The 23,900-nt window shown below is 37.2% G+C and overlaps 1 protein-coding gene across 2 annotated transcripts in view; it reads right to left on the bottom strand.

Moving 5' to 3' along the window:
- SYT1 (synaptotagmin 1) overlaps positions 1–23,900 on the bottom strand; it is a 338,118-nt gene that overhangs the window by 61,588 nt on the left and 252,630 nt on the right. Inside the window, exons 6-8 of one of the 2 annotated variants that reach the window (XM_052667309.1) lie at positions 15,023–15,136; positions 12,566–12,733; positions 9,292–9,459 (exon numbers count right to left, since the gene is read on the bottom strand). In XM_052667309.1, the coding sequence (XP_052523269.1) occupies positions 9,292–9,459; positions 12,566–12,733; positions 15,023–15,136 (450 nt within the window). Of the gene's footprint in view, positions 1–9,291; positions 9,460–12,565; positions 12,734–15,022; positions 15,146–23,900 lie in introns of both variants that reach the window. The other variant, XM_052667308.1, reaches the window with a different exon arrangement.

Genomic DNA, 23,900 nt, shown 5'->3' on the forward strand with positions numbered 1-23,900 from the left:
TTATTCTTTGTCACTGAATTGTAATAATTGCAGCTATATTATATACAATAAGTACAAAAGGAGAACACCCATAGAGTAATCTAAATTAATTCAAATGACCCACCTCTCCTAGAAAGCTTGCCTGTTCTAAGATGTCACAGAAAATGAATGCTTTGCCTGACTGATTAATGTGGGAGTCTGAATGAATGAAAACATTCAGCATAGTCCACAGTTATCTAACTCTGGGCTGGGCATTAACAGACAAGGGTCATCAGTTGCAGATTTCAGGGCAATATGACAATAAACTGCTGCCAATTCTGAAGACAGAATTCCACTCATCAACAGAGATCCTTCTGTTTATTTTGGATGTTACGGAAGAAGCCAGAAAAGCAAAGGTAAAATAAATGGGATCCAGACAACTCAGCACTTGAGAGGATTACCTGGAAAAGTTTAAGTAATGTCTAAATTTCATTAAGGATCTAGCTAGGAGCTTTGCTTACCTCCATCCAAACCAGTAAGAAATTGCAGTGCCACATTCTACACAGGTGGCAGCAAAAGCAAAAGAGTAATCTTCTAGGGAGTGATTTAGGTGTGCATTTTATGAGAAGGTCTGTATCTAAGAAGATGAGATTTGACTCAAGGTCAGCTGCAAGTTGAAACAAGCACTAGGGCTCCCAAATTTAGTTGTCATTACCACGACAGTGGAAGCAGCAATAACTTCTAACTGTTCTCTGCTAGTTTGGAAACTCCTGCCTTCAGCACTATTTCTATAGATGTAATTGCAGATATAATCCTCAGGGAAACTACCTTGGCTTCCATGTCACTGAATTCAGTTGCAGGTACTTCTCTTCATCTAGTGATTGGCCAGCAAAAGTACACACAGACTGGGTGCAGAAGCACATGTGTGTTCAAGAAGAACTGAATTTTATCTGCACACTGATGACTGCAGCTCAAAACAAGCTGTATTCTGCTCTGTCATAGACAGCAGGAGTATTAATTCTGTACCAGTGAAGATACTCCATAGCAAACAATTCATTTTCTGGAAATGCTGCCAGTGGAAGGGACAGAACTGCTACAGTACCCATCTAACCATCTGTCAGAGTCATGTGAAATAAGAAGTCTCAGTTTAGGCAATTAAAGGCTGCTTATGAAACTTTTAAAGTCTTCACAAAAGCTTTCCTTTTTCTATACGAAAGATCAAAGAAAGATGTATTTCTGTTCTATCCTCAAGTCTACATCTTACACAGAAACTCAGAGTGAGAAGATGATGAGAAGTGAGGAGGTGGAGTGATTCAGAGGACTTGATCTCTGGTCAGCACTGATACTAAAAACTAAAACTCTGGAGGCTAAAATGTGCGGCTCAATTAGTAACTGATTCAGGTGCATAGAACGATGGCAGAGGTCAAAATAAAATGCCTAAAAGAATGAGAAACTGAGAAATCACTCAGGATTTGATGATTTTCTCCCTTTGTGAGACCAGTGATTGAAACTCCGGAGAGAGACAGATGTAGGAGAAATGAGAAATGGTATGATCTTCAGACAGCACTATCATTCTTGGAGTAAAATTCCCCACTATTAGAATTAGAGATGACAGAAGTTAAAAAATTGAATCGTGTAACACCAATACTGTGTTTATGCTTAGATAAGGTATGGAAAAGGTATTTATATCCATCTTGTTTCCTTCCTTAAATCTTACGTATGACGTAGTTACCTATGAACATTCAGGAATAATAGTATTTGCTTTGATCTGTACAATACAAAGTGAAAGACCAGCTATAATCAGCCCTTCAGAAAGAACGGTCTGTATGTGCCAGAGAGCAAGATCTTAAAAACTGGAAATGTCAGCTCTCCATTAACCTACAAGGTAAGAACGCATAATACAGAGATATTCTATGAAAAAGATTTTTATTTTTTTTTCCTGCAAGTTATTATTTTGTTCAACAGCATTCTGTCCAGACTGAATTAGACAAGAGCAAGAAAAAAAGACTCTGCTATCAAAAGGTTCGTAGAATCCAATTTAAATCCTCTTGTCCTGAGTGTTTCTATAGTTGTGATGATAACATTCAAGGAATAAACTGTAGAATGCCTGAAGAAAATAAAGATGAAAGAAGTACGGGGTTGATTGCACTAAAACCATCCAGTTACCTCAACTGGACTACATCAGCACAGCACCACATCAGCCAAGGTGAACAATTTCTTTAGCCTTTAGGAGAAGGCTTAGTTTTATTATATGAACAGGAAACTGTAGGAATGAGTTACTGCTCTGTGTTATCAATTTAGCCTAGAAATAAAACCTAGAAAAAAGTCCTAAATTCATGTGCCTAAAATCATTCTGTCTCTTAAACATATTAACATAAAATCACTAAAAGCCCAATACTACCAAACTGAAAATACTGTCTTAGATTTTAACAATGGTTTCTCTAAAATAAGGGCATTTTGTGCTAATTCCTGTCATAGCACACTTCAAATGCTTCAAATGCTAGTTAAACTCATTCTTAAACTAAACCAAAACACAACAGACTCTGAAAAGAGGCTAAATGATTTTTATGGTAATCCCTGACATGGTATAAATTGGTGTTTAGAGAGACCTGAAGAAAAAAATGAAGATGACTAATCCTTTTCTTTCTCAGATTGCTATTCCTAAATCTTTGTCTTTTAACCTTTTCAAAAATACATTGGGTACCTTTGGCAACCAAGATCCCTTAGTTTGAAGCAGGCACAACAGCCAGAGGGCAGCGTCCCAAATTAGGCCTCAACCTATTTCTGACAAAGCTGCCATCTTGTTGAGAACTGTCTTGGGACACATGTATATAAATTGCTGTGAAAGTAATGCCTCCTATATACTTCCATGGAAACTACAACACATTTTGATTGAGTGAATTCTCGACCACAAAACAATGTTTTTCAACACATTCACCTCCACTAGCTGTGCATTTTTGCCAGTGATGAAAAAGAGCCTGCACACTGCACTCCTAAAAATCTGCACCAGTGGAGGTGACCCACTGTTGCCACTGCTGAAATGCACTACACACCACCTCACTGGGCACACATCCACCATTTGGTCTCCACAAACATTCATCAAGCCTTAGTGAATGTCAATGGGTGCCATTTTTTCTACATGAAGGAATTCAGTGACACATCTTTGCTCCATATCCACTTCCATGTCAGATGCCATTCTGTCAGACTGGCCTTCTATTGCCATCTGTCACACAGCAACAAAATATAATGGAATATTGGTGGGAAGGTTCCAGCTCTACTGCTATACCATCAACATCTGCCTCTGATGTTGTGAGCCAACATAACAAAACAGGAGGCATTACTTTCAGAGCAGCCCTCGTACAATATCTGATATCATTAATATGTAAGTAACAAAACCTTTCAATTTTTAGTATTTTTCTTAAAATATTAAAAAAAAAAAAAGAAAAAAAAAAAAAAAAGAAACAAAGCAACAAAGCCATAAAACTAGAGGGATATTTGACCTCCTTTTTTTGTAAAACTAACCCATCTGGCTGGTTCAATGGCTGCAACTCTTAGAGAGCTCTCAAGTTGTTCATCAGAGATTTTTGATGAAATTTTACTCTTCCTGCGTGTCATGCTTGACAGTAAGTGTTAAAAATATACTCCCAAAAAGCAATGGCATGAATACGGTGTGACTGTGAAGGGAAGGATTGTGGAAGTCTGGTAAAGAGACGTGATCAGATTTTTGAGTTGAATATCTGATCGTAACTTTCTACACTCTATTTGAAAATTTGCATGTAATATATTTATATCAATTGAAAATGGTATCTCACAGATAAATCAGTGATTTTTTTTTGGCAATCTTGAAATCTATTCTCAAATGCCTTTATCAAAATGGAAAGCATGCCTGTGTATTCTTTGCTGTTCAGAGCACAGTTTTTAGCCAATGTATCAAAATGCATGCAATTATTTGCTGCAATGCATGCAATCATTTGTGAGCCACAAGCTACTGCTTGAACATGCTCAATTTACAGCATGTTGTGTGGCCCTTTTATGCCAATCAGTAGATTCTGAACACATGCTTATAGTCCCTCCCAGATTATAGTTGTATGAGTGGGAGTCCCAGCAAGTTATGGCTGAATTCCCTGGCATTTCTTCAGTAGCTTCAGTCCAAAACATCTCTTCATGCCCTGGGGCCTTTCACTTAGAATATACTTCAATCCATGCAAATGACAGATACATCAACGAGCTGAATGAATCACCTGCAGCTACATAGCAGAATGCTTCCAGCAACTAAGCAACATAGATTTTACTTTAGCCTTTGTAAAAAGAATTCTTTTGATGATTTTGATCCCTCTTAGTATCTTTTTGAAAAGGCTATTAAAAGGCTGTCCAGAATCTTCCTTTCCAAATGCTACTTCGTGTTTAACATCCAAGTCCAGTGCTTTCAAACTCCTTGGTTGGTCTACTCTTTCTCCTCCATTATACATTTAAAAATATCCTATACTCAAGCACTTTAAAAAACCCAAAAAACAGTAACATGAAGATGTAGTGTTGGGGAGTTGTCCACTGTTCCTTCTTTTGACTTTGTAGCTTTCTGCAACGTCATTAGGAATGTATCTTGTCTCAAATCATTTTTTTGTGAATGGATTATTAAAAAATGGACAGCAGCAAGTGTAGGATACATTTTGTCAGCAGTTTAACCTCGAGATGCTTTTCCATGCTTGAAAGTCAAATGCTAATATGCACATTTCCAACAGTCACGCCATGCAAGTTTTTCTGAGATTCTGATCCTGAATCAATGGGCACCAGCAAGAGGCAGAACATAACATTATCACAAAACTTCTGCTTCTTATACTCCATCCTCTGAATTTGAATTTAATTTCTATAGAGTCAGACAGTCTGAGGTGAATCCCTTTTGATTTCAGGTAAGCCAATTCTTCTAGTTATATAAAAAAGGATGTCTCTGACCTCCAAAGTTAGATGCCTTTTCCAGAGAGAGTAAAGAAACATGGTACTCAACAAATGTATACAGTGGGGTTGTCAGCAGTTTGAACACGGAAGGTGATAAAAGAAATGCAGAATTCTAATAGCCTGAAACAGTACCGCAGCTGCTCTACTAAATCATGTGGTTTTACCTATAAAATCATAGCATTTCAACATCTTCAATGTAAAGATGAAAAAAGAGCTAATTAACTACTGAACGATTTCACATCAGGCTTGCTTATTCTCAAACTTAAGCCATTTTGCTCATATTAAGATCTTCTGTCCTGTTCTGTCTCTCTAAAAAATTCAGTTCCTCTTTAGGACAGATGTGCTTGGTCTATACTTAACGTTGTGCAATTACTGCATGTAATTCTGCCACAAAATCTGAAAACTAAAAAACCTTAAATGTAACATTTTAAATTTAACATTTTAAAGTTGAAGTGAATTTGAGAAAACTTGAGCACCATACAGAAAACAAAGCGATCAAATATAGTATTCTGCTAAATAAAGGAGACCTCTCATTTTAAAATTTGTCTGACATTCTGATAGCATCTCCATAGTGATAATAATACTTCCTTTTGTGAAGCATTATGATATCTGGAAAGCTGTACAAGAGCTAAGTGTTATTATTAGAGATTGGAAAAGGCCTATTAGATCTTCTATCCATCTCTGATATAACAGAAAATGACAGTGATTTGCTGCATTGATTTGACAGTGACATTTGCAAAAAAGTCCTTTGCTCTTAACTCTCTACAAGTTTCAGTGCTCAGGATTCACTAAGTTAGCCAGCTTACTAGTTTTGTCGGTATTCAACATCTATGAAGCTTAACAAAAGATGAAATAAACATGCCCTCTTTTCCATCTCTTTCTTTCAATCTCCTTTTACTTTCAAGGAAGACAGTCCATATGAATAGTGTAACTGTCAAGATTCACAAAAGTGGTATTCCACTTCCTAACTGCAGATTGCCTCCATTTTACCTATCTTCAAGGCAGAATTGTAGCATCTCTCTGACTGGGATTGTATATCAAATAGGAAAGAAGCTGTTGCCCACCTTGCTGATGTTTTCCAGCAGATTTCCACCTCAGAAGCCACATACAAACATTCCCATTACAGTCCACTGTGAAACAAATCACAGAATCAAAGAATGGCCAGGGTTGGAAAGGACCTCAGGGATCAAGAATCTCCAACCCCCCTGCCACATGCAGGGTGACCAACCTCCACATTTAATACTAAACGAGGCTGCCCAGGTCCCCATCCAATCTGGCCTTGAACATTTTCAGGGACGTGGCATCCACAACCTCTCTGAGCAGCCTGTTCCAGCACCTTACCACTCTCTCTGTAAAGAACTTCCCCCTGACATCCAACCTAAATCTTCCCTCCCAAATGATCAAGTGATCTATCTGCAGTGGGTTTCCTGTCCATGGAGTAACATGATGGCAGTCATTAGAGGTCTGCAGAAGTCTTGACAGTAGACAGTGTCAGTTTGAAGATCTCTATCCTTATGGAAGGAGGCTCTGTTTCTCAACTGCTTTCAAAAGAAAGCGTTGTTTCTATTCTTCCTTCCCCCACTTACCAAAATTTCTTTGAATGTTTGCTACAACAGGTTTTCAATTGAAGTACCAATATAACAGAAATGGCTGAAGTGAAATCAGTTGAAGTACGTGAGAGATGACTCTCAGTGTGAATCATGCTGCGGTGAGCAAAGAAGAGGTCTGTCTGGCCTTCTGTACTGGAGTGATAACAGACACTGGGTGTAGTTTGTACTCAGATAAAGTTAATGGTAATGACATCTGGTAGACGACACAGAGGAGAGAACTCCTGTCATCTGTTTCTTTAATGCTCTGTGCCCGAAACATTATATGTCAGACTTGGTAGAAGTGACTCATCTTTCAGTATCTACCACTCTTCCCTCCCATGCATTCAGATGCAGGAGACTGAAGGACTAATAGATAAATCACCATCATACATTCACAAAGCCCTTCTCAGCCATAACAAATGAAGTCTTGTACCTTCCAAGTGCTTCACCAACATAAATATATTAATAAGACCCTTTCCAGAAGAGAAGGGAGTGTCATAGAGATGGCATTCAAATGGCTGGGCTTTGAGAAGTAGAACTTCAAATATTTCATTAAATCTTCATCCTCTGCCATCAATTTCAAGCCCATTTAGAAAAAAAGACGGAAAGTACAGTGGAACTTTATGAGCAAATAGAGGAGTAACAGCTCGTAAAATGATTTTGCCCTCTGTGATAACAGAGTTAATTAAATTGTGTATTCTACGGTGTCAACAACAGAATTCTACATCAAGTGAAATGAAAATAAGATTTTTATACTCCATTTGATTGATGCCACCTATATGGCTCCTTCAAGGTGACTTTGCCACTGATGTGCTTTGGCAAAAATCTTGTTTTGGCATCATAATCAAGATATTAAGGATATTTTGGTATCTGATACTTAATTGCCAACATATTCAGAATTCTAACTAGCAGTAGCTTGTTAAGAACTCAAAAACCTAACTAAATGTTGTAAGGGCAAAAAAGAAAATATATCATGTTATTCTTCAAATAATGTAGATTACATCTAGGTGCACTTGTCAGGTATGAATTCATTATGCAACTATAAAATGTAGAATAGTCTACAGAAGATTTTTTTGTGGTAATATAATTTCATTTATCACATGACTTTGGATGAACTGCAGTTACTTAGGATTTTAATTCAATTTGTATTGTGTTTACTTACAGTCAGTTAGCTAGGCTGCCATATGATCACTACCAAGATACGTGCGTGTTTCAGTTGCTACACGTCTGCCCTATATAAGTCATATTAGTCTTTGTGTGTGTAGTACTGTATTTGCTAATTCTGAAGCTAGAGTACCGCTTGGTCACAGCTATATCTGCTATGAATTCTGAAATGTCTGCTGTGTTAACCAATAACAGGTTTATAAAAAAAGAACCTCTCTCAGCCCTGTCTCTTGCTATTTACTGCATAAAATCTATCAGAATTTGCTTGGGATCTTTGCTGCTGAGCAAAGAGCCTGGAACTTTGAAGGTCGTGAAGTACTTGGCAGTAGTCAAATCTGGAAATATGAATGACATTTTCTGTGAAATACAGCTCCCCAAACCACTGACAGATGTAACTCTCTTGGTTCTTGCTGAAGGTTTCTTTTCCAAATTGCTATTTCATCTTTATCTCTAAGGTTGGAAGAAAAACATCCCATAGCATGGTTACCAATGTCACATGTAATAAGGGAGCCACACATTGTCACAATGAAATAATGCCATGCAGAATAGTCTCAATGTGACTCTGACTTTAAATCAGTAAGTTGTAGAAGAAATCCATTTGAAAATACTGTCCTTAAAAGCAAACACTCAAAATGGCAAGACTGAAATCTACCATTTTGGAAATTCTGAGAAGGCAACATGATATATTTGCTCAATTTTCCATAACTTACAGTCTTAATTCAATATTCAGTTTTTTGTCACTTGTATTACAGTAAGATTTCATTCAGATATTGTCCTTTCAATTACAGAAACTGTGGTTTGAATCCAGAGCAGCTCATTACCTACATCAGACAACAAGGAGATTCAGATTCCTTCTTCTTTCATAGAGAATTGAAGCATGCCGTGCACTCTTATTACTAAGAGTGGGCAATCAAAACAAAAAAAAAAAAAAAGAAAAACTGAGTACAAAATAGTCTTGTAGTAGGTAAAAAAGGTGGATGTGCCAGTATGACAAACCTCACAGAACACACAATGTAATGGTGAAATACTTCCAAAAAGTGTCTTGTGTACATGCTGGACTACACTTATTAAATAATGGATGTACTGTATGTTGGCACAGAGAGGAAAGAAATAAAAGGTGATTAATATTTGAGTGAGATGCCACACCTTTCAAGGTCTTTGTTAAATCCACAATTCTACTCAATGGATATTATTGCATAGCAGTCCAATAAGATTTTAAATCATTTAAAGGAAAACCTACCATTATTTTCATGCACACTAAGATGCTTTGAGATGAAAACATTCAGAATTTAAGGCTACAAAAAAGCCTAAATACAATTATTCTTATGATTAAAATACAAACTACATGTACCATAAATGCAACAATCCAAGAAAAAGTCAAACTCATAAAATCTTCCTTAATATGCTGCATAAAGTATCAGTAAGATTGAAAATAGGATTAGCAAAGGAGAATGCATCTTTTCAGTGAGTATTGGAAAAGATGCTTATCAAAATTTATCAGGTGAAGTCTGAGAAATGTTGATTACAGATGGGGACTGTCTTGGCAAAAATGTTGTTGCTAGTTTGAATGTTTCTCCAGCTGAGAATAAAAGTGTCCTGAAAAAAAGAAGCAGATAATTTTTATTACCTCCTCTTTCTCTGCGCTTTGCAAGTCCCTCCACTCCTCAGTCACATGGCCAAAGTCCACCGTGTTCATTGCAACCTTATATTCCCCAATAATATCATGTTTGGAGAAGCGATCAAAATCATAAACTGCCATCACTAAAGTTTTTCCACCCAGCTCAGAGTATGGCACCTGTAAAGAAGAGGAAATGACAAACTCAGTATCTCTGACAATAAAGATCAGTTCACTACAATGCAAATCCATTTCTTTAGTTTATCAGCTGTCATCTCAGGTAAATTGAAAAGCAGAGAAAATTATGAGGTGTATTTGTTTCAGAGTCACCACATGCAGTATTTTTTGAGACCAGACTATGGCACTCAATAGAACAATGTGGCAGCTCACTCATCACTCTACCGGGTTTTCTCCTTCTACTTCAAATTATATTGTGGTTGATGAAACTGAAACAGGAAGCCCAATTATTTGCACTGAAGACACATGAACTTTTCACACAATGGTATCTTTTTCCCTATAAATCAACTGTCATCACTCAGAAATGGGTAGTTCCCAGACTGATGAAAAAACAGAAGTGGCTTGCTGTATCTGACACAAAGTAATTAGACACTAAATAGTTTTCTTACAGCACCACTACCTCTTACTTCCCACAGCATATTTTTCATTATGATACCTTTCACACTGCAGACACTAAGGAACCTGTAAGTCACAGTGCACAGTTAGAAATCATGTGGCAGTAGGCCAATTTCTGTCTAATTCTCCAGCTGATGTGTTTCAGACAGATGCTGTGGGTTTGGACGTTTATGAGTCACATTTTTAATATTAAGATGAATATGTGTAGCTCAGGTAAGCTATACTTGAGTGACTGTCTAGAAAACTCTAATTTAGGAAATGTTTGCACTTAACATTGAACACTTGGTCAATCTGAACATATTCTGCAAGTATAAATGGTTTCCATGGGCTTCAGTAAACATTCCTCTGCTAATTGTCTATACGAAAAAAGAACCAAAAGCACAGCACTTTCACTGGCCTTGTTAACTGTTGTATGTTCTGGTCTGTTTAAAACATAGGACTACTGTCTTTTGTTGTTTGTTTGGCTTCCACTTGTTCTTTAAAATACTACCTAATAACACAAGTAGTTTATCTATTTTCCTGACATTTAAGAACCTTTTCAAGTTGAGAGCCAGCTCCAGCTGCCATTACTGAGTACAGTAATTTCAGTGGGTACAGGGTGGGTGCATTGCAGTAAAAGTACACAAATACTACTGCAAAAGCTGTTTTGATTCTGTAAATTATTTGTAGCTTCTAAAAAGCTATAGAAGGTATATTTATGTGGAAGGCAAAATTCTGGAAAATTTCACTTCTTTTTTATGCAGCATCAAAAACAGGAGAAGAGAAATGTTCTACAGCTCCCTTCTCCAGCAGTTTACAATTGCACCTAATGGATCCTGGTCATTTGGAATGCAGGAGAAGGCTACACTTACTGCTGTGTATTTTTTATCATTAACTTGACCTCAATAAAGCTTATTTTAGCTACCTTCATTTTTAAAGAAGATCTAGTAGCAGTGCTTCCCCCCTTCATTACCTCTACTGCAGCCTTAGCCCACAGCTTTGTTCAGGACAACCAAGGACACTCCCAGCTCTTGTAAAGGATTGCTCCTGCTCCTTGCCTTCTGCTCTGCTCAGAGAGGCTCAGCCTCTGTGTGCAGGTGAGACCTCACTAAAAGACACATAGAAGATCCTTCTTCCAGCACAGACACATCACCCTCCCAGACAGGAACCTTGTTCCTGCCTTGAGGAAGTGCAGGAATCTTTCTGTGGGATCATTTAATCACCATCATGGGAATGAGGAGGAATATTTCTGGTAGAGTTCAGCTTGGATTTCTGCTTCCTTTCAGCAGCTCAGTGCATGTATATACTTAATATTACTGCAGCCTGGTGAACACCTGCACCCTTTAAGAGTGATACCATTGGTAGTTCCCAGGGAAATTACTTATTAAAGTTGCAACACTATTTAAATGGTCACTTTATTTTTTTTACTGTAGTCTCAGTACAATGACAGTACTTGGCATGCTCCGTGAGTTTTCTCTCGAGTACAGACCACATTACACAGGGAATGATTAGTACCATACTGATAAGCACCTAAACACTTCTGTCATGTCTTGCTTGGAAAAGAAACATTTTTTCTGTAGAATAAAATTTGCATGTTACGATGTGACTTAAAATAAATGGACATTATAGGCCAAGAGTGGATGCTCTGATTTATATTTTGTGTCTTCATTTTAGATGACAGCGTTATTGATTCTTTCTTTTCTTTTGTGAGCTGCACGGGAATCTGTAATTTATAACACTGTTTTCTTTTAAATAGTCTCTTAGGAAAGCTCAAGAAAAAAGTAACTCCCCACAAAAGATTATTTTTATGAACATCTTCAAGGGAAAACATAAGCTTATATATGCAGTAGTAGTTGTGGCCTCCAGGGATATCTTTCTCATTGAATGATTACATAGCCTGAGTCTTTCACTGTTCCTGTTTTCAATCTGTGGCTGTCGTTATAAGATAGAAAGGCCTCCAGTAACAGCAGAGGAATGTATATTAGGAGAAGCCCTTTGAAACATACTGAATAGAATTTCTTTATTTCATTTAACTGGAGTATAGGTATGGCTACAGTTTTAGAAAGACACAATTGAGGGGAACAACTGGAACAACTTAAACATTACAACGTAGGGGTGTTAGCTACATTTATTTAATACATATGTTATTAAGCCAAGATGTGATTTCTATTCACATGTAAAGTAGCATGGTAAAGAATAGCTATGACAAAGTCTAGTAAGATTAATCTGCCATATATTCCTTCATTCATTTACCTTCCATGAGTTCTCATTTATTTTTGAGGCAAAAAGAAATGGTATACTGAAATTCATAAATCAGGCTACAGAGATATTTAAAGCAAATGCTGGTTTAGTGAAATTCACCTGACATTTGTCGAAGTGGCACTGTTTTCCTACTTTCTGGTAAGTTTCATCCAGTCATGAGACATGGATCAGATTTTCATAAATTAGGATAATTGAAATGCCTAAAATCAAACTCTGCTTTTTACACTTGCTGAGATCTGTCCTTGTGTTACATTATTTTCATCATAAGATCGAACATCAGAGAAAAAACAGGGAAAATAACTACGCTATGCTGCAGTTGCCAATTATCTAGGTTATCTAACTTAGTAGTCCAGCATGAGATACACAGTGGATAAATAAAAATATTTCAATAATTATATATAAAAAATAATACCTTGAATGTAAATTGCTCATTGAAAACAGGGTTAAGAGTCTTCCTGTGGACTTTTGTTTCATATTTCTTCTTCTTATCAGGCAGCAGGAACACTTTCACATAGGGATCAGATGTACCACCCATATCTAATGCAGGCAGCTCAGCTGCTTGAATAATTCCAACCAGAAGCTGAAAAGACAGAAAAAGAGCAAAATGAAATTTCAAAGAGATGTTTATTAAAAAAAAACAACAGAACAGCTAAAAAAAATCACCCTGTATCAGAGAAGTACACATCCACACTCTATTTCTGGGTTATGAAAAACAGTTCTCCCCGACCTTCAAGGAAGGCAAAATGAAGCAACACTACAGACTTTTGAAAATCAATTATGGCAGATGCAGACAGTACAAAAGCTGTTTTTAAGTGGAAAAGAGGTTTTCAAAGGGCAGCTGATTACAGATAAATACAGACTTCATCTTTTTAAAGACTGCAATCAAATAACTTTCAATTGCTATTGCCTCTTATGCATTATTTTTCTACGCTGGGCACCATGAATAGAAATCACATTATTAAACAATCAAGAATGTCTAATTTTGACTGCAGAATTTGTGTTCTAAATCACCAACACTTAACCTTTCCCCTCAAAACACAAAAAGGTAATATATCAAAAGCAGATTTAAGATGGAGCTTAACTGAAAGCAAATGGGTCTTCCAGTCTTCCTTGTATTTAATTTCTCTTGCTGTATATATAGCTTGATTTGGGCTGTAATCTAGGGACAATATTTTCAAAATGAAATCCCATGAAAACTAGCCATTGTTAACTAAGTCCTAATGACAATTCTTAATCTCACTATAAGATAGAGAAGTTAGTATCTTAAATCTCTTAAGACATTTTAAAAATAGGATTGAAGCACATTTGAAACGTGTAAATGCCACAGCCATCTTTCAGTGTAACAGATGAAGTCATATGATATGTTGTCTAGACATCCCAGCCTACACTAGGCTGCATAAGAATAATGAAGAGTAAGAAAATACTTTTCATTCTTATTTCATGGACATGAAACTAAAGTAAGTATTCAATTGACTCTTCAAGGTCAATCTAGAGACAAGTGATTAGGAGCTGGGAGAATACTTTCCTCTATATCAGTTCTTCAGTCACAACATATTGGCCCCTCTCATTAATGAACTGCTTAAAATTGGAAACAGAAGATCTAACAAATGGAATAAAGAATATTACAGCTAAATAAAGAAAGCAACTCCTGGCTTCTGGGAGATTCCTCAAAGCTGGACTTACTTTTTCTAGTTTTAAATCCACTGTGTGGCCTGCATGATTTCCAAAGTATGGGCCTCTAGAGATCATTTAATTTAGTCATAAGTAGAGAACCTTTGCTCTTCTCTCACATTCTTATTCTAGATGCACATTTCATGAATACATGGATAGGTTGAGGATAAACATACATGAGTCTTTTAAATCAAAGAGTGAAAAACAAATCTATGGTATGTATGTAGTTAACAGATTGGAAAAGCAATTCAATTCCCTACTAAAATCTGTCTCGCTAAAACAGAGGCAACATGCTCTAGGAAGTATGTTAATTATCTTGTCTTTTAACCCTGCAACAAATTAATAACCTCAATTTTGGCTTTGAGTTTCAAGCAATATCAAACCTATATTGTTCTCTCTAGGAATTCAAATCACCTTTTCCACTCTTGCAATCATCTATCCTTCAATAAATTTCAAACTGCAGCACGTTTTAGAATAGCAAAATAAAACAGGAATCCATACCTCGTGAATTTACTGTGTTCAATACTACATGCACCCATGGATTTGTATCTTTCCTATTGCATATCCTTTCATAAAATACAGCTCTCAAAATCAGCTCTTGACTGGAGATTTTTCCTGTTCAACTTTACTGTTCTGAGAGGGACAGAAGTTTATATTTGCTTTTCAGTTCCTAACAAAATTTGCTTTATCAAAAAGGTGTGCTTTCATGGAGAACAACAGAATTTGAGATAACGCGTTAATAAGGCAAAGTGGACATGAAGCAGTGAGAGAAAGCTACTTCTAGTAATTTTATGAACTTGTTAAAACATCTACTGATGAATAAATTGGGACAATTACTTTTATGCCCCTTTCTTTTTCCTCACATCTTTTGTTTGCTTATGTTTTAAATACCTAGAGGCAGAAGCTATCTTTTGCTGTTCACATGTAAGCTTCATAGTATAATGTAGCTCGATATTGACTGGTGACACTTTAATACATTATTAATAATAACTACATGAAACTGTTCTCAATTTTGATTAAAGTTATGAATTCAGAGTATGCTGTATGCTAATTTAGTAATACTTCTGTCATGCATCTGCAGTCTTGTTCTTCCTTTACTCAGTAAGGATTTCAGAAAATTCTACTGTACCTACAGGTATAAGTTCATTCTCCCCTTGCATACAGACAACTGAAATGTTACAGGTCGGTTGTTTCAAACCTGATTGTTCTGGAAGTCATAATCCAAAGAATATTGGATTTTCCCTAGTTTCTCCACTTCTTTCGGCTCTTCTTTCTCTTCCCCGTCAGTCAGCCCAGTCTCAGCATCATCATCCTTGAGAGCCTAGAAAGAAGGAATGTAGAACTAATAAATAAAGTTAACTCCTAAGTACTAGTTTAAATCAGACAAATTTTGAAGCCGTTAAAAGCAAGCATGATGGCCGAAATCCAAATGTGCAGTTTACATATGTATATTTATACTATTCAGGTTGCTCAATATGTAGTAAATCAGCAAGCAAGCAATGCAAGTAGGAAGAAAGCTTCTTGGAATATTACAAGCAACAACTGTCATAAAACCTGAAAGTAGAAAGAAAATATCAACTTCATACCAAAGAATTGTTCTGGGCTCACACCGTCTCTTAAAGAGGCACAAGGAGGCAAACATGCTATTAAATAAGCAAAGTCACGCAATTCATTCAACTTAAGGATATCTTGGCAATGTGAAACCTGATTGTGCATGCTGTGAATCACTTGCAATTGGCAACACACTTCTGTAGGATTACTATGATAAAGAGCATGTGTTGTGGATGAGTTCTTCCTACAATCATACACCAAACATTTTTCATGTTTATTTAGAATGAATATGGAAGCAAAGGTATCACCATGCCATTAGCAAATGCATGTTTCTCCTTTTCCCTCCCTCCCGAGACCAGTTTCCTTTTTATTCATTCTTCCTGTAAAGCATAGCTGAACCAAATTGATTGAAAACTGATTGCAGTTTGCTTGGAAAAAAATAAAAAAATACAGAAATACTGTTTACAGTTTTAGCTATTACATAAAACCTGCTATTTTCAAAGGAGGCAGCAGTTACACAGTGAAAATACTAAATAATGTCATCTTTTTTTGTTGTTGTTGTTTTGCTGTACCAGAAAGCAGAAGTATTTGCATTGTGAAAAGGGGAATTTATACAACTATTAAACCATACAAATTACACCTATATATGCAGCTTTATACCGTGTAAGAACTGAAAAATGCACAAAAATGATGAGAAATTATTGTGGAAAATGTGAAAATAAAGTTTAGATTGTTAAAGCAAGGAAATGATAATGAAAGCATTCAGCCAGAATTCTGATTTGCACACGCTGGTATATGTTTATCTGTAAGAGCCCTGTCAGGATTCAAGTTCCTTCAATATGGAGCTTCTGCCTGCACAGTCAGACTATTGAGTGCAATAATAAGATTTGATCTGTTTTATTTTGTTCCTTCTTTTTTTCACAAAGTGATGTGGTCTGAAGAAATCAACAGCATTTATATACAATAGGTTGCAGCCAGAGCTTTATAGCTGAAGAGACAGTGAGGCTAGGAAATAGCAGTACCTACTGCTGATGGTGGTTTGTGAAAACAAAATAAAAACTGCAGAAAAGCATTAGCATTCTCACTCAGCCATGAAGGAAGCGGGGGCCACGCAATAGTGGTGTGGGTGTGGTAAGAGGAAAGATTGATCTCTGAAGTAGAAAACGTAATTTTTCAGAAGCCGGATCTAAAATTCAAAAGGTCAGGCTGAAAACTGTACAGTATTAAGCAATTATTTTTCTACTTTTTGGAAAAAAGATAGCAATTCAGCTGGCATGGCTCAACTGAAATCAATGCAGCAACATTGATTGATGCAAGATGAGGAGCTGTGTTAGAGTTAAATATCTGAATGTTAGTGAATGATGGACTCTTTGCTAGGAACACAAATTACAGTGTTCCATGATGTTGCAATCAGTGGGAAAGGTTGACAGCAGATGAGAATCACCCCTAATGTTGGAAAAATAATACTTTCTGAACTAAACCATTTGTGTTTGGAAGGACTGGACTATCTAATAGTACTCTGAGATATTTTAATTGCAGAGCTGAATTCCCTGTTGTTGTTCCACAACAACAAACGTAGCAAGAAGATAATGTTGGAGCACAGCCAGTCTGGACACAAATCCTGCAGGACTATACATGGGAATTTCAGAATATGGAGTGACATGATTACACCAACCACCTTTCTTTCATTGGTAATAAAAATAATCTTGAGATTCTGTAATCACAAATTAAAGAAAGAAAAAAAAAAGATGTGACTCAATTGCAGTGAAGCAATCACATTGATCAGAGCTTGGAGACAACATGAAGCATTAACTCAGAATGGGATGTGAACTCCAAGACTCACTGAATCATCTCAGTACCACCCTAGCAGAGGACTGCGTGACAGAAGAATGATAAACAGCTCCAGGATATCCCTGATTCTGGGATAAGCGTTGTCCCTTCTGCTATTACACCTACTTTTGGCTTGGATTTGGTTTGAGCAGAACAATCCTGCAGCCATTCCTCAGGAACAAAATGGAGACTGCAAAGGGAACCTTCTGTGATCCTTTCCAGCTATGAGGCATCTGTAACTATCGCCGCAACAAGGCAAAAGTTACACATCCATATTCTCTTCAGAAAAACTATACACTCTTCTTCATACCTGATCACATCAGGAAATGTGAGAGGTTTGGCTGTGAAAAAATTCTTACTATGTCTTCAGAAAATACAAAGGGAATCTAAGGAGTTCTTAGAACTCTTGCAAGGGAGTGCTGAAGTGCAGACACAAAACATTGCATGATTGGTAAACTCCTCCATAGTTTATGAGAGTCCTATTGGAAGGTGAAAGCTATTTCCCAGGAGAGAGGGAAAATGTTTCATGTTACTCACATCAGCCGAGTAGCTATATAATTCTTCTTGACCTTGACTCAGAAACACCGAAGAACTAAGAAACGCTAAGAATGAGATGGCGTTCAGATTTGTCCAAGGTTTAGGAGAGGAAGGAGGAGGGAAGAAATGACAAATGCTTACTTCTAAAGCTGTCTGCATGTAACAGTTTTTAAGTTCAGGAGAGGAATTTGCTTTCGGATTAGAGGACAATGCTTTAAGCAGATGGGTCAAGGGAAGCACAGAATTTTCTCATGTGTGATGCTGCTGCTGTGTTTCAAAGAGGAAGAGGGATTGAATTGCTTCAAAGTACATGAAACACCCCACAGAGATTCTTATTTCGTATTGAGATTTTCTGAAAGATCAATAATGGAATAGCACTGCAACCCTCAATTTACAGTACACAACATCACACTATGCTGATTCTTATTGCTGTATCTCTAAAATCAATTAAAATAAGCAGCTATATTTTATTGGTTTTAAAATAAATCAAATATTTTTAATTGTAAACTAACTTCCAACTCAAGCCACTTCAGCAGACACAACCGTGATCAGAAAGCCTGAATTACAGTGCAGAAAAATATAAGCCCCTTTGGTTTCTAAATATTCTTTTAATTCTATGACATTTTTAATTCCTGTCATATATACAGAGCAGCATAGAAATCTATTATTTCATCATGCTGAAAAACATTTGTTTTTTTCTAATTATGAAAGACCAAGAAGTTCACTCAGGTGAACATACAGAAATAAACTGCAAAGAAATGTCCATATCCTCTTACATTTGTGTAAGTGTCTGAAAAAAGTATGCTTGTATGTAGATAAGAATGTAAAAAAAAAATATTTATATTTTGTTAGTCTAATACAACCATTACAAGGTGACACATTCACATGTAATGAAATCAGCAAGTGGGAGAAGTTCTGTTGTGCCAGGGACTATAACAGAACCACACAATATATAATATGTTTCCTTAGAGCTGGAAAATGAATTCTTTGAGCAACCCCTCATTTAATCCTTATTTGAATGAGCTCTGTAACTTGTTTGAACCAAGGGCACAGACATAAATTTACATATGCCATTAGGATTTTCTTTTCTGCGCCATGCTTAGTCAATTGTTCCCAAGCTCATCTACTCTGTAGTGACTTCTACAACAAATAGAGCTAAATTACAGCAGAGATCCACAGTTCAATTTACTGGTTCTTTCTTCGCTTCTGTAACACAATTAAGGGTGGTTTTATAGTCTCCTCTTCTGGGTTTATAAAGAAAATGCTTCATTTTCAATTTTTTTTTTTTTTTTTTTTTTTTTTTTTTTTGTAGTTTCGTTTTTTGCATTAAAAAAAAAAAAGGGAAAGAAAACCCAAAGCAGTGCCTGTGATTGCAGTCCTGCAGACTCCATGCCCTGCACTGGGTTCTTGCATTTCCTGGGCTTCTTCTCTGCTTCACTGCACCAGGCAGCAAAAGCCTCTTGGCACTGACGCTGCCCTTCTGGTGCTGTGAACACCCTTTGCTTCCAGCTCAGCTCCACCAGTGGACCCACACCCTGTGAATGGGTTTTTACTACTGCTATCCTCCACAAAGCACAATGCACATGAGATAAAACAGCTCCATGCATAGTTTTTATTTAATGTCTCCCCAGAGTGTACTTCACAGCCTCCTGCAAAGCAAGGCAGAGGTCACAAACTCATCTGAGTCACTGTGAGGAGGAAAAGACCCAAGAAGGTACACTTTGCTCTTTGATTCTGGTCTCAGTTATCTTTGTGTCTTTGTTAATGCTCACTTCACAGTTTATTTAGGACTGCAAGCAGAGTGTCTTTCACTGTTGTAGATACAGAAAGATTTTCATTAGCAGTGTTTAAGGGTTGATTCCATTCATGGGGTGAACTATGGCCTCTCATGTAAGGAAAAAATTCACCAGTAAGCAAGGAGACATGTCAGGAAGGAAAACATAATGTTGACTACAGCCTGCAAGGTTATTTCACCACGGTGCATGCTGCAGTCTGATTTCCCTCTACATCTGCCCTGTCAATCAGTCTTCTTGTTCACGTGGTAAAGGAGGTTTTTTTAACATATGAGTGATGTCCAGTCCTCAGGCTTGTGCAATGCCTGCTGAGTTGAATGGAAGAAAACAATATTATTTTGTAGCGAGAATGTTCTGTGCCATGTCCAACAATGAATTTATCAGAAAGGCAATTTTTCGTCCTATTGATGTCCATACTTACGAATGGCTGCACCTAATGGTGGTGCATTTCTTATCAATTTCTTTCACATTCAAGTACACCACAGTTCTGATGTGGCCAGTTTTTATCCTGGGGCAAAAGAAAAGCCTTTAAAAAATCTTGGCTGATTCCCTCTCACAAAACAGAAAAGACTGCAATTGTAACACATTTTCTACCAGAGTCCCTCAGAAGGAAAGGCAACATTTCATTCTTTCAGCATCTGCTTTCTCTCCATGAGTTAATTTAAAGAGCATGTTGTGCATGGGTTTCCAGTGGCTGAGCCAGGTTTTGGCCTCTGTGAAATTGACTCTGCCATTAATGCTGTAAGACTGTTGGCCTCACTCAGTAGCAGTGGGCCACACTGATGCACAGAATGACCCTGCTGCGTCCAGCATGCGATGCCCTGACACTACTTCCATGCTTGTTATCCAGGTTTTAAATGGTCTGCTGGATTATCCAAAGGCTTGCTTTCTTTAGGACCTCTCTGACATGAGGCCATCACATTCAGCTTAAAAGCTCACTGAATTGTTCGAGTACTGAAATACTGATTTCTTTTGTCTTAACAGAGGGATGTAGCAAATGTAAAATACAGACATGTAAATTCAAGTTGGAACTTCTAAGCCCTCAAATTGATATTTTTCTTTTGCTTTTTGCTTTTTTGTTTATTTGCTGAAAGACTCAGACAGTGTCTGTGTTAACCCAGGGGTCTATTTTGGAAGTTCACCCTGTGGATCATGCCTGACCACAGGGCCCATGTGCATGAACAAAAAGATGCAAGTGCTCTTGCAAGTATGGTAGCATGCTCTGCCCCCACTTCCCATATGGCAGTGGTTCATTGTGCTAAGCAGCAGGCTGTGAGTAGGAGGCAGATTTAGGCTGCTTGGCCAGTGCATGCTGCTCAATCAATTGTTCTACATCCTTCCCAAACGAATGGCAGATGGCCAGATGGAAGCATGCTTTGGGATAGAGCTGGCTCCTGGGCATGGGAGGACCATTCTGAGTACTAAATTTATTTCTGTTAAAAATTTGTCATACTATATAATTAGTGCTACATCTATTTAACAATGCAAATTAATCTAAATATAGCTGGACATGATTTATTGGGTGCTACACTGATATAAAGAAGAAGGAGTTGGCAAAGAACTGTCCTTTTGGCTTATTCATATAAAAAGAGATAAGCTTTGACCATCCTTTAAACGGAACCTTATCAAGTATCTGATATTCTTGTACCTGAAGGTTATTCTACTATTCATAGACATTATTCACCTTTCCGTTTGAAAAGACTACATGCCTTGCTTAAAAATTAAACAAATAAATACTCCCTTTAGGGTTTGAAGTTCATACCTCATTAATATGAACTGCTGTTCCTGTTGTACGTTACTCATTTCCAATAACTTCAGGCACTTAGTGTAGGAGCTCAGCTCTCCACATAATCAGTGGATACATGTGAATGTCTTGAGAGTGTGATTCAAATCACTTAATTTATGGAATAATTGCATACCTCCTAGACACAACTCATTAGGAACCTGCAGACTCTGGTCTTGAATAAACAATTCAAAACCTGGTCTGTTAATCAAAAGAATGCAAGATACAAACATCCATGACTATAGAAGATTCCTATGGTAAGACCTTCAGTACAGAAAACAAGACATGTAAGTCTGTATCTTCATTTTATCCTAACAGTACAATAGGTTACAATAAAAGTAACTATTATATATAGTTATATAGTTATTTAATAGGAAAAATATTTTTGAAAGGGGGGAAAAAGAAATGTAGGAATCGTGCACAGCAGGCTCCTCTGTCTCCTTGGGAGTGGCTGAGAGGAAGAGATAGGAATGCAAATAAGCCCAGCCATGTGGCTCATAGATGTTGCTTTCACAGTTCCAAGGTTATGAAGTCTAATACTAACCTATGCTAAATAAGAATTTTGCAGAAAACCTTGTAGAATGTACTTATATATAACATTGCATCTTCATAAACATGTTGCTTTCACATTTTCTCAGGAAGTTTTATCCATCCCGAACAGTTGGCTTCTGAGATGGGTAAAAAAAAAGAGCAGTAGGACAGTCCTTTGAGTCTGAGGTTGAATTAACACATAAATGGGACCCAATCAACCCATTTTGACCATCACAGTACATAATAGGGCTTGTTTTCTAATAAAGACCTGTTCACATTGTTTGACTAATTTTCCACACTGTACTGTGCAGCACATGCTGTCTTTCTGAGTGTGAATTAAGATACTTCACTGCATTGCAGATAAACCGTGGTGAACGTCATCAGCATGGGCTGAAGATACCAACAAATGGGAACTGCCTTGCTGAGACTGACAGGTGGCCTTCCCTAATTCTCACTATTCTCTAAGCATTCAACTGGGAAAACAAATATAAAGAAACATTGCAGAAGAAAAGACTGCTGTCAGGAAGTGTTCCTATCCCCACAGAAGATCCTACTGGTCTATACTTAGTAATAAAGGCTTGGGTTCCTTTTAAGTGAAGTACAGGCTCTTCGGAAGATGGTGCAGATTTTACTGACCTCATTTTACTAACTTTCCTTAAGCTACAAGGTCAACATACATGACTTTGAAATATTTCTGAAGGTACCTAACATGAAAAAGGTCTTCAGCATTTTTGTTCCTTTGAAGGAAAAAGGGTTTACTGCTGAAACTGTCTGTTGCAATTGCAGCTCTCACTATTGTATTACTTTATAACGTTCCACAAGTTCACTGTAATTAATACATGAAAACTAACATAATATTGTGATGAAGTTAGTACTTAACCCCAGTGGAAAAGAAAGGCCTACATAAAGGAAAAATAAAGATCCAAAGAATTTCGTGAACAACTGAAGGCCACAGAAAGTCAGAAGTATACTCTGTATATTCCAGAGTATAGCACATATACCTGATCCCAGGTCTCCTGTTTCATTTAGCAGACACATCCATTGTAAAACAAAAACGTTTCACTAGTGACGGTGTTTCAGCCTGATGCAATGAGGAATGACTGAGATATTAAATCTCCTTCTCCAAAAATGCTTTCTGACCTAATAAAAGGTTCAGATGACCACAGCAACCAATCTCCAAGCAATAGAGCTAAATTTTAGTAATTTTTCAGTGCCACTGTTCATGACTGAAATGATTAAGTCTATTCTTTCCTCAGCCCATAGGTTGAGCTTAAGCAAGAATTTTGCTGTACCAATGCATTATAATCAGACCCAATAAATCAGCAGATATTACATCGTCTCTAGGACTGGGTGTTTGGGGCTTTTTTTCTTAAGGTAAAAAGAAGCCACTGGATGCATGGAAGACACTGGGAAGTTACAAGGAAGAAAAGTGTGATGGGAAGATCTCATAAAAATGCTAGTGCCAGTAGTCACTCAGGTGCACCCAGAGAAATCTGCAGTAAGATCACGTAAAAGTTTGTCATGGAGTACTATGGACTTAAAGCACGTGCCCTATATTGGGATGATGTGACAGCCCACAGCAAGTTTCATGGGGTACAAATAATTTTACTGATGCTAAGAAAAAGACAGCAAAAAACACTTTTTGCTTCCGTCTACTGTTAATACGGTGACATTTATAGCAGATGGAAATAACACTAGCAAGTTATTTTTAGGTACCAATTGATTTCAAACTTGAGCTTTCTAGTACAGTTTGACGAAATATTTGAACTACAGAAAAAATAACAACCCCTTCTTTTCCCCTCCTCTAGCCTTCCCCCACCAAGAAAATACCCAATCAGTTTGGTTCAGCCTCTTGATGTGTGTACCAAAGCTACTACATACAAATCTCAGCTGAGGAGCCAGAGCTGTCAGAAGACTATATGTATCAGAGCTTTAGACTAGGTGCATCCGAATAGCAAAGTAAACCTACCGCAAGTGACAATCCAGAACAGTCATGAGACACAACACAGACAAGGAGGACATAGAAGGAAGAAATAAAAATTAAAACATCC

This window comes from Tympanuchus pallidicinctus, unplaced genomic scaffold, assembly GCF_026119805.1.
Source record: "Tympanuchus pallidicinctus isolate F22 unplaced genomic scaffold, pur_lepc_1.0 scaffold8, whole genome shotgun sequence".
NCBI lineage: Eukaryota > Metazoa > Chordata > Aves > Galliformes > Phasianidae > Tympanuchus > Tympanuchus pallidicinctus.